The 12,235-nt window shown below is 48.0% G+C and overlaps 1 protein-coding gene across 1 annotated transcript in view; it reads left to right on the top strand.

Annotated features, from left to right (window-relative positions):
* Nucleotides 1-12,235, top strand: part of PAWR (pro-apoptotic WT1 regulator) — a 152,518-nt gene that overhangs the window by 3,143 nt on the left and 137,140 nt on the right. Inside the window, exon 2 of the mRNA XM_032798955.1 lies at nucleotides 2,229-2,512. Coding sequence (XP_032654846.1) covers nucleotides 2,229-2,512 — 284 coding nt within the window. The remainder of the gene's footprint in view (nucleotides 1-2,228; nucleotides 2,513-12,235) is intronic.

The following is a 12,235-nucleotide window of genomic DNA, read 5'->3' as shown; positions in this document are numbered from 1 at the left end:
ATGTTTCCTAGGCAAACTTCTGCCAGTTGATCTACAGAAATTTAGGGTATCCATGAATGCTGTACACTTTAACCAAACCATCTGCTGTACTTGATAGTGAGACCTACACAGCTACAATCTCAAGTACGGGTTAGCCCTAATATTATTTAGAATGGAAAGATGCCTCAATGTTTCTTAGCGAGTGAGAGAGAATGCCATGTCTTGACTATAGCCATCTTTCATTTCCAGAAGCAAATGAATTCTGAGGGAATTAATGTAAATGACAAATCTCAGTTTGTCGTTTACCAGATCTGTGGACAGCAAAAGGAAGTTAGTAGGCATACACAGTAATTCATGAGAGTTGTGATCACCTAGAGACTTTACAAAGCATCATTCAGTCTACTGTATATACAGGACGGTTAAACAAGAAAAGATTTTAACAGGAGGAAGAAAACACCAGTAACACATACTATTAAACCAATTGTTTCTTACATGTATTGTAGGTAGGATCTGACAATGGTTCTGTTCAATAAGAACACCCTTTCTCAAATCTTCGGATTCAAACTTTTTGAGGTTCTGAAGTGTTCAGATAAGTTTATATTATCTCCTTTTCTGTCTGGAACCACAAGCACAAGGCAGGAAAGGATGTGCTTGTGGTATTTCTGGCCAGACCCCAGGGTCAGAAACCTCCCCAAAGACCCATTATCATTCTTATTTATGTATATTGTGGTAGCACCTGGAAGATCAAGATCATCTTGTGCAAAGTGCTGTACAAACACCTTGTTGCTGTCATTGTGCCAGAGACCTCACAATCTACATTTTCCAGCCCGCTTTGCTTTGGGGTCAACTTTAGGGCTAACCTCTGAGCTGTGGGAATAGTTAACCAAACCCCGGAGTGGGTGGCACTCGCCTGTTTCTGTGAGCACAGGTGGGCTCCCACTAGGTGAGAACTGTCCATCTCAGCTGGGGCCCGGGCTTTTGGCCAGGCAGGGCTGTTCGCGGGAGCGGGCTCTCCTCACACACGGACGCAGCGCAGCGGCGGGTTCGCACCGCTCTACGCTTAGGACTCGAGCTGCCCGACAAGGACCCTTCCCGAGCCGGGTCCCGGTGCCCGACGCCTCGCCGGGCTCGCCACGTGCGGGCAGGTGTCCCCGCGGGTCGGACGCCGCGCTCCGAGCAGTGGCAGGGCGGCCCCCCTCCTCCCCCGCACCCCATTGTTAAAGCCTCTCGGCCGCTTCCGCCCGCGCTTCGGCTCTGTTCGCCGCCGCCCGGCCCGGGGCGCTCGGGAAACTTCGGAGCAGCCGCTCAGCTTCTTCCGGGAGCGGGGCAGTGCGAGCCGCCGCGACTCACCTGGCGCCGGGGCTGGCAGTGCCGCGGCCCTTTTCCCCGCAGCGGCGAGGTAGGTGAGCGGGAGCGGGCGGCGCGGGAGTCGTGCTGGGCGCTGCTGCGGGCGGGGTGGTGCGGGGATGGGGCTGCGCGGCGGAGCCTCCGCGGGCGGGGTAGCCCCCTGCAGCGGGTAACGCGGAGCCCCCGGGACTAGCCCGGTAGTTACTCCTCCTCCCCACCCCGGAGCAGGCTGGGGGCGCTCGCTGCTCTGGCCCCGCCGGGGTAGGGGGCGCGGGAGCAGCCGGAGCGGGGTGACCTGCGGGGGAAGGCGCTTCCCCGCGGGGGGGTAAGAGGGCGATTGTTGGCGGGGTGGACAGGCGCCCTCGGGAGGGGGCTTTGGGGGGGGGCTGAAGTGGTGCTTCCACGTGGGGAGCCGAATAGGGCTGTCTTGGGGAGTGGGGATAGGGATCGTTGGGGTGTTCACTAGCCCCCGGGGTGGGGCGGTGGGGAGTTCCATAGGGCCCCTTCTGGGGCTGGGGGCGGCTAGTGAGAGTCCCGCCGGGGTGGAGGTGAGGGCGCTCGGGGAGGGGGGTCGGGCCGGGCTCCCGGGGCGCGGGCCACTCACTCCCCTTGTGGCTCGCCGCAGGTCCTGGTGCCTGGGCCGTAGGCCGCCCCTCCACGGGAGCATCGCCCAATCTGCCCGCTGGGAACTGGCGTCCGCGCTACCGGAGCAGCGGGGGCACGCGACCACGGACTTTCGAGGTAGTGAAACCAAGCGGGAGAAGATGACGGGCGAAGCAGGGCCGCCGCCGCCAGGTGGCACACCGGCCGGGACTAGACCGGCAAAGCCCCGGGAGCGCCGCCTCGGCGGCCGAGCCTGCAACACGCGCCCTGCGACACCCGCGCCCCGCCCCCCCCCGGAGCGGGGCGCAGCCCGGCCCCCAGCGGGGCACAGAACTGTGTCCCCCTCGCCACCAGACGCTCGCTTCCAAGGAGCCCCCGCTCCCCAGCCGGGGGCAGAGCGGCCGAGCCTGCGGGGAAGCCCCCCGCCGCCCCCGGCTCCCCGGAGGAGGAGAAGGCGGCGGCGGCGCCGGCGAAGGGGAAAAGCTCCGGTCCCAGCGCCAGGAAGGGGAAGGGGCAGATCGAGAAGAGGAAGCTGCGGGAGAAGAGACGATCGACAGGTGTGGTGAACATCCCCGCCGCCGAGGTGAGCCCCGCGCCCCTGCCCGGGGTAGGGGGGAGTCTAGGGGGTGCTCAGGGGCTTGGTGAGCTCGCTACAGCCCTGCTGGGATGCTGCACCTGAGCAGCCAGCGCCCAGCTGTGAGCTCTGCTGTCTGCCGGTCCCGTCCTGGAGCTGCTCAGGCGGCAGAACTGCTTCTAGTTTCTTGCCGCGAAGGAGGCTTGTTCCCTCCTGCTCAGGATGAGGGGTGGGGAAGCTGCCGAACCCGTGAGCTATGCTGTATCACAGGCTGCCGCTTAACGCGGGCTGAGCATCGTCCATCCTGTCCTCAACCCTTTGGGGACCAATAATAGGCCTGTCGGTGGCAAAGCTAAAGGTTTGGGAATCGTTTGGTGGGATTTTGGTGGTGTGCTGGACCGAGGTTGTAACGTCATTCTCCCCCCCCCCCCCCAACACTGTTTAATCTTAAAAACAAGATTAAACAATCCTCTGGTTCCAAACACTTTGGGCTGGGTCTGAGTCCAATGTTGTGATGCTTGCATGGCTGCAGGCTTGGGCTCCTACTGAGAAAGGATTAGTGAATATTGGCAGGAACAGCATCTTCAATATATCCTTGATCACTTTTTAAAATAGTACAAGTATGGCACTTTTTAGTGTGTCCTGGTTGAAACTAGGATGTGAAATAGTGTGTGTGTGTGCGTGCGCATGCATTAGAAGAATTGCAAAGTATTCATTAATATGAAACACCCTCCTAATTATAGTCTGGTTATCTCACCACTTAAAACTCAATGGGGTGATCTTTTATCAAAGGTAATCTTTAATGATTATCTTCTGTTTTTGTCATCTGTTACTCTAATGTGAAGTTAAGTTTTTAATCTTAATAAATATGTAAAATGAAAAAGTACATTGGTTTATGTTACTAATCAGTTACTTTACTGATCTAAACACTGAAGAAAGGAAATCATGGTATCAAGCTCTGGATAAATATTCAGGTGTAAATATACTTCTTAATCTAAAACAATTTCCTGCACTGGAAAAAATGCAGTGGTTTGAAGTGCATTTTTTTGATGCTGAGAAGAATATTTTTATCAGCCAACACAACTGTTCTTTGTGGTTTGCTACTAGCATGAAAATCTGGCATTCATTTAAAATACTCTTATAGGAATTCAGAAGCATGATAACCAGATCATTTGGTTTTTACAGCTGAAGGCTAGAGGAGACTGAAAACAAAGCTGAATTGCATTCTTCAATTTTATATTGATAATAAAGAACAATGCTATATTTTAGAAAACATGTATATACTCTTTCTCCTCATCTATTAGTGACTGCTGCATGAAAAACAATCTTTTGTGTCTTATGCAGCAGGAGAAGATGAAATCCTATTTTCCTCACCTGAAGTCACTAATCCTTTCTTTGTGATGATATAATCACTTTCACAGCAACCACTTGTAATACCAGAAGCATTGTCAGGTGAGGAATAAGCAGCAGGAACAAATTAAGTCTTAAATAAAAAATTCTGTTTTAGGGCTCAGTCCCATAACTTTCACTCAAGTGATTAGCCTCATTTCTTGCACAGTCTTCACTTTGAAGTGAAAGGTTGCAGGACTGGATCCTAAGTACTCCCACTCTAGAAAGTGAGGAAAGTTGTGAGTTAAAAAACACAACAAAACTCAGAGCTTGAAAACTTCCTTGATACTTTCGTGCCTGAAGACTGATCCTTCTCGCCTGTGTGAAAAATACCTGTACCACCACACCTATTTAAATTAAGTACCACATCTGCATTTCCACCAAATAAATAGTTTATATAATCAGTTCCATGTGCCCAGTTATTGCTGCTCCTGCACATTAAACCAATAGTGTCCTGCCTTCTTATTGTTGCTCCCACCCCTACTGTCCTTCTCTTGAACCTGGGCCCTCTGCTTTTGCTTGCACTCCCTTACTATTAGAAGAGCAGTGGCTTAGGGCCTGCTACACTTTATTTATTTATTTATTTTTTTTGGCTTCTCCCTCCCTTCAGTCACAAGTAGTCTGGATGGATCTGCTCCCTTACTTTGCCCTCTTATACTACTAAAGGAGTGGATTTGTTGGGGCCACTGTGCTGCTTCTCTGCTCCAAAGAGATAGTCAGCTTCTTTTTTTCCCATTTGGTCCCAAATATCTGCCTGCCTTGGGTGACCACTTTTTTCTATCTCTGTCTCTTTAAGAATAACTTCACAAAATCTTTCAACATTCCTTGGAATAATTTAATGAAGTTTTTGACATGGTATATGTTTTGTCTTAAAACTTTGAATAACTTTATAGCCAGTAACAATAAACAAATGGTTCTTTCACACCTTTAAGTGTCTCTCTTTAAAATTTAGGTACACTTTGACCAAGAAATTGATTTATTTTTAATGTCAACTTTTCTTATGGCATTTATATTTATGATGGAAGCTAAATAAAATTACTTAACCTGCAGATCTGAGAGAGTGCTTTAAGATGCTGATCGCATTTTTTTTTTCAAATTGTTCTAGCGTGTGGGTAGAATTCATAAGTGGTGAACGTTGTATCTTGACAGGCAAATATTTACATGAAACTGACTTTTTTGAGATCAGGCCAACTTCTTGAAAGTCTAAGACTAACATTTTTAAATAGGAATATATGTAGCACTAAGAATTCATAGTTCAAGGCCAGAAAGGCCTCAAAGCATTGTCTGATCTACATAACACAAGCCATTACATTTCATCCAGCTATCTCAATGTTAAGCCTAAAGATGTTAGACCCAAGCATTTCAGTTCTCAAAAGACTAGGACATGTCTACACCGCATCTGGGAATGAGCATTCTTGCCTCGGTCTGCAAAATTGTGCTAGCATGTCTTGTGCCATCTTGCTAAAAAAAGCTGTGTAAATGTTGTGACTTGGGTAGGGGATCAGGCTCTGAAGCCTGCGGGGCTGTGAACTTGATAACCCAAGCTGCAACATTAAACAACATCTGCACAGCTATTTTTGGAGTGCTAGTGTGAGTCTGTGGACCTGTCTGGGAGGTTTGCTCCCAGATGCTTAGTAAGCGTGCCCTAAGTTGTATCCCACAGACAGAGAACAGGCCACTGCAATGGGAGGGAATTGATTAGGTCAGATGCATTAATGTGGTGATCCACTCCCCATGCTGCAGATAGAGGTGAAAACTCAAGGTCTCTGTCAATCTGACTGGAAGAAAAAAATCCTTCTTGACCCCAAATCTAGTGGCCAATTTGACCCTGAGCAAGACACTTCAGCCAGACATCTAAGAGAGACGATTCTCTGTGCCACCTCAGAGTACTGATCCACCCCATCTTGTGTTATGTTTCCCACTCTGGACAATCTGTGATGCTTCAGAGGAAGGCCGAAAACCTGAAAGTACGCTTGGCCAGTTGTGAATGGGGAGAGAAAATATTCCTTCGTGACCCCTGCATGCGACTAGCTGAAACGCTGAGGCGTGAGATTTGATTATAGTTATTGTCACTAAAAATTAGGGTGACCAGACAGCAAGTGTGAAAAATTGGGACGGGGGTGGGAGATAATAGGTACCTATATAAGAAAAAGCCCAAAAATCGGGACTGTCCCTATAAAATTGGGACATCTGGTCACCCTACTAAAATCAGAATTCATTAATACATAAATGTATTATCTAAACTTCAAGAAAATATTCTAGTATAAGTACTTTATAAACCAAATTAATTATGTAATTAGTATTCTGAATTTTCACCACATGTACTTCCTTTCATATGTTCAGCATGTAGTTTGAGATGACACTGTGCACTTTAAAGCAACATGTGTACATAAGATAAAGACATTTTCCCCTTTACATGACTTTAAGACAAAAACAAAACAAAACAAAAAAAAACCCCGTAAGTTTGCTGGACCTCTATACTTGGGTTGAAAATGTTAGAATGAGAAACACAGAAACAGTGGCACCTATTGATGCCTTCCTCTTTCGGGTCACTAGATAGATTTTTCTAATGCTATACATAGTGACTTAGCTGTTCTATATATTAACTTTAATAGGGCAGAAGCATTTTTAACCCTATCAGCACTTTTAAAATTTACCCTGCTACATAGGCGCCGACTTCCCCTCTGCCTGGTGGGTGCTGGACCCGTCTGCCCGCCTCTTCCCGCCCCAGCACTGCCCTCGCCCCACCTCCATTCCACCCCTTCCCCAAAGTCCCTGCCTTTTCCCACCCCAACCCTGTCCCCTTCCCACCCCCATTCCACCCCCTTTCTCAAAGTCCCCTGCCCTGCCCTGCCTCTTCTTCACCACATCCCCTGACTGCACCTCATTCCCACTTCTCCCCCTCCTCACGGAAAGTCCTAAGTGCTGCCAAATGGCTATTAGGCGGGGGAGGGGACGGGAAGTGCTGTGAGGGAGAGGAGCGGGGATGCAGTGTGCACGGGGGGGTGGGGAGGAGGAGGTGAGGAGGGGGAGCTTGGCTGCCGATGGGTGCAGAGCACCTGCTAATTTTTCCTTGTGGGTGCTCCAGCCTCGGGGAGTTGGCACCTATGTCCTAGTACGTTCTAGGGATGTAAAATATTAAACGGTTAACAGCTAATCCATACGTATTAGTCTTACTGTTGTTATATTGCAATTAACATTTCAAAATGCCACAGCAATACTGATGGGGGTGGGGGGGCTGGAGCTTGTAGCTCCAACTTGGGGCACAGCTAGAGCAGCCTGTGCCTGGTGGAGATGGCACCACTGGGGGCAGCCCAGCAACCCCCTTCTCCTAGCTCTGCTTCTCTTGCAGCTGGCTGCAGCAGTGGGTCTGCTGGGGAACCACTGGGTCTGCCCTGGCACCGCTGCTTTCCCAGCAGCGACCCACCAAACTAGTGCACTTAGCAGGGCCACCTGAGGGGGGGCAAGTGGGGCAATTTGTCCCAGGCCCCACAGGGGCCCTGTGAACCCTGGCCTGGTGGCGGTCCGGGTCTTTGGTGGCATTTTGGTGGCGGAGGGCCCTTTGGTTGCTCTGGGTCTTTGGCGGCAGGTGGCCCTTCAGTGCTGCCAAAGACGCAGAGCAACTGACGGGCCCCCCGCCGCTGAAATGCCGCCAAAGACCCAGACTGCCGCTGGGTGAGTACAAGCGCCGCAGCTCCCCCGCTTTGCCCCAGGCCCCCTGAATCCTCTGGACCGCCCTAGCACTTAGTAACTGGGAGAGCAAGGGGGAAGATCAGAACAAGGCACATGGCGCCCAGCCTTGCATGCACAAACGATCCCCCAGCCCACTGTACTCCGCTTCCAAGGAGAAGAAGCCCCTCCCCCCCCCCAAGCCAGGGGTAGATTGTGAACTTAACAGTTAACCAATATAATTTTAATAATTTAAGCAGGTACTTTTAAAAAAATTATGTTTACATGCATAGTATATTCTATGACTCAACTGGGTTTTACTGTCTTTGTTCCTTTTCTTTGTGAGTCTTAGGGTACGTCTACACTGCACGATTATTTCGAATTAGCTTAAACCGATATTACAAAACAGATCTAATAAAATCGGTTTAGCGCGTCCACAGTGGGATCCCGAAATCGATTGTTTGCGTCCATGGTCCAAAGCTACCATCGATTTCAGGAGCGGTGCACTGTGGGTAGCTGTTCCTCAGCTATCCCATAGTTCCCACTTCCGTGTTGAGAGCACAGTGCCTGATGGGGCAGAAAACACTGCCCCGGGTGGTGCTGGGTACAGCCTCACCCCTCCCTTTGTGAAGGCAGCAGACAACCCTTTGGCGCCTTTTTCGCGGAGTGCATTGAGCAAACGCCATAGCACAGCAATCTTTCCCTTTTTTTTTTCACGTGGTGGTGGGGGGAAATAAACTGAGGAGCTGTTCCCTGAACCACGCCAGACACTGTGTTTGAACCTACAGACATTGGGAGCTCAGCCAAGAATGCAAATAATTTTCAGAGACTGCTGTGGACTGTGGGATAGCTGGAGTCCTCAGTACCCCCTCCCTCCCTTCATGAGCGTCCATTTGAGTCTCTGGCTTCCCGTTACGCTTGTCACACAGCGCTGTGTATCCTGGAGTTTTTTATTCAAACGCTTTGGCATTTCATGTTCTGTAACGGAGCTGGATACAACAGATTTGTCTCCCCATACAGCGATCAGACCTAGTATCTCCCGTACGGTCTATGCTGGAGCTCTTTTTCGATTTCAAACTGCATCGCCAGCCGTGCTGATCAGAGCTCCACGCTGGGCAAGCAGGAAATGTAATTCAAAAGTTCGCGGGGCTTTTCCTGTTTACCTGCCCGCTGCATCCGAGTTCAGATTGCTGTCCAGAGCGGTCAGTGCTGCACTCTGGGATGCCGCCCGGAGGCCAATAACGTCGATTTCCGTCCACATGAACCCTAATCTGAGTTATCACTATCGAATTTAGCGCTACTCCTCTCGTTTGGGAGGAGTTCCGAAATCGATTTAAGGAGCCGTTTAACTCGATATTAATGATGACGTCGTGTGAACGGATACAGCGTTAAATCGGTATATCGGCCATTAAACCGATTTAAAGTCGCAGTGTAGACCTGGCCTTATGTTCTCTAAATTCACCATTGAGATGCCCTAATGTATCGGTATTGAGAACTTTTAAATAAGTATAGTGGCAAAAAAAATCCTTAAGTACTCATAATGCTACTGTCCCTCCACCTCTGTTGTCAACAAGCAGGATGGCACTGGTGAAAAATGAGAATTCTGGTCTGGTATGTTTAGTGTGTGTGGTGGTGGTGGTAATAGTAAAAGGGAATAATCTGCTAAATACAAATTTGCATTGTAACTGTTATATAGTGCATAATAGTGTTCTAGACATAAGGCAGGAATAATAATAAAAGCCCCTGCTCCAGGAACATCCACTTTTATTTTAAATGTAATGCAATGAGTGAGTTCAACAAATAAGTAGTGGAATAGGGCAGGAGAAGGGTTACCTGTTTGTCTGTCCTGCTGTACGTCTCTATCTTTACGATTTCAATAGGTTATTATTTTAATGATCAAGTTTCTGATTCCTTGTTATTAACAAGAAAATAAGTTTTAAGGCTCCATCTTAAACACTTCTAGGAGTAAAGTGAAACATATTCTTGTGTAATTGCATTGATTTCAATAAGGCCACTTTTTGCATAAGTGTCTGTAGGAGTGGGATTTTTAAGGGAGACTTGGAAAAGTACTACTAGGAAGAACTACTAATATACCTTTTTGTTAATGGTAGAGGCATTCATCTTAGACCTGAGAGACTTTTTTTTTAGTTTACAGTAGAGCTCCCTCTTAGTAATTTTGAGACACTTGTCTACTTACTGGAAGTATTAGCCATAAATCTACAAAGTATTTGTCATATCATGTAAGCTGGTATGGTTTCTCAGCTATGCCAGCAGATGTTATATTTTCACATAGTACTTTGTAATTGTTCACTTAAGCTGCAAAAAATAGTAGCTATATTATGGACTACGTTTTCCCCCATTATAATGAATTATATTTTAAAAGGGATAGTGAATCAAAATTTTACTGTTCAGCTGATAGAAGCATGCATGTTTCTGATATATACTGATGTAGGACAACAAGCTAGACAGTTTTGATTTAATACCATCACTGACAGCATTTATGTTTTTGCACTAGGAAATGAAGTCATCTAAACTGAGAGGTGTTCTTTTGTTATTGGCAGGGTGATGAATGATTTAAGAGGGTGCAAAGAACTCTGATCTGTATATCTTGTACTTGTGGCTACCATATTCTAGACATGACAATCTCCTGACCTAGTTGTAAAGAATATTGAGAAACTATTAGTGAGAAAGAGCTAAAGGAGAGAACACCCTGGGGCTGAATCTGTTTTGTAGGGGTATTAACAGAAGTAGTAGTCTACCTCTGTGTAATGGCTACAAGGATCCATCCTTCTGAAATCTACCTTTTCTTGGCTCATTCCCAAACACAATATTCAATAAATAATATATTCCTAATCATTTTAGAGCATACTGTAACTGTGGTGCTTAATACTGCCAGAACTTACAGAAAGTGAAAGTTCTAAATGAGGCAGAGAGATAAACACCCTAAAGGTAAAATTCCTGCTACCACAGTATTCCAGTACGTTCTGTTGTGTGGCACAAGAGAGGGTAACTCAGTTTTCATTAGACAAATTTAGTGAGCAAATGCCCCAAGCAAAACATATTTTAAAATACCCCTTCGGTCAGTGTTAGTGAGGCTAACGCCTTCTCTCCTCTCCCTCCCCTCCCTGTTAAGTACAGGCACTAGTATTATGGCAGAAGTCAAGTCACCAGGATTTAAGATTGGTATGATGCTTCAATGCCTATTAATGACGGACACTAACAGTGATTGCTCTGTCTTGGAAGCCAGATCCTGGTGTGATGTTCCATTTGTTGCTCTTTCTCCAAGCACACTCAGAGTGAGTAAAACTCATCTGATGCTGTTCTTCCTAGAAAGGGCAATATATCCTCCCTTGGACAGAGAGAGAGGGGCTACAACCGAACCTCGACCACTGAGGCAGTCTGTCTCTGTGACTTGATGAGCCATGATTCTACCATGAGCTCCCAGGCCACATCCACTTTGAGACCCTGTTTGTCTGCCATTGAATCAGTGTTGATTTCTGATGGGCAGAAGGGAACACTGTTCCAAAGATGAGCCAAGGCACAGGTTGCTGTCCCCAGCACAGGCAGATTGAGATAAAAGAGTCATCAGATGCATGACCTGTCTTGGGTTCATTTGACCAAAGGCCAATAATCTGAGAAGGCCCTTTTGGCTCCCTGGTACCAATTTCCACGTCAGCATATGTGGTACCCTCTTAACTGGCTGACTACGCTGCCTTTAGTAGTGACCCTTTGGCATTGCCCCTGGCACTGAGTGCCTTGGTATCCAGATCCTCAGCACTGAGTCCTAGTGACCATAGCCCCAGTACCTTCCACTTTGGTATCAGCTACCTCTGTGGTACCTACTGTCTCAGCACTATCTTGGCATCTAGGTCTTTCAGCACGTGTATGACTTATCTATGTACCAGTCAGCTCACGTTGAGATACTGAGGGTAATTTCAGTTTGAGTTGGCAGTATGCCAGGTTAAAGAGATACTAAACTCTCCTATTCCAAGACAGGGTACAGCTGACAGAGTGGCCTCTTTCAGAGGAATTTTCCTCCTCTTGGTGAGCATAGCAGAGACTCATCTCTGTCACCTTTCCATCCCTGGCTTTCACACTGGGAGCCAGTGAAGGATTCTAGGGAGGAGTCCATGATGGGAAGTAGAAAGAGGCCAGGGGTTTGTAGGGATTATCCTACTTGGTACCCCTGTGTGTCCTCCACTTCAGACCAACAGTGGTCTTCCTGGACACCCTGGGGTGGGCAGCCATACTCCAGGAAGCCCATTAACTGTCTCCAGGTCTAGGCCATCCTTTCCAAAGAGACAAATTAAGCTGCTTCAGACAAGCCAGTTGATATTTGAAAGGCAGAAGGAGGTGAGAACATAACATAAGAACGGCCGTACTGGGTCAGACCAAAGGTCCGTCTAGCCCAGTACCTGTCTACCGACAGTGGCTAATGCCAGGTGCCCCAGAGGGAGTGAACCTAACAGGCAATGATCAAGTGATTTCTCTCCTGCTATCCATCTCCATCCTCTGACAAATAGAGGCTAGGGACACCATTCCTTACCCATCCTGGCTAATAGCCATTTATGGACTTAACCATGAATTTATCCAGTTCTCTTTTAAACGCTGTTATAGTCCTAGCCTTCACAACCTCCTCAGGTAAGGAGTTCCATAAGTTGACTGTGCGCTGCA

This window comes from Chelonoidis abingdonii, chromosome 1 (genome assembly GCF_003597395.2).
Source record: "Chelonoidis abingdonii isolate Lonesome George chromosome 1, CheloAbing_2.0, whole genome shotgun sequence".
Lineage (NCBI taxonomy): Eukaryota > Metazoa > Chordata > Testudines > Testudinidae > Chelonoidis > Chelonoidis abingdonii.
This window is presented reverse-complemented; position numbering and strand designations above follow the sequence as displayed.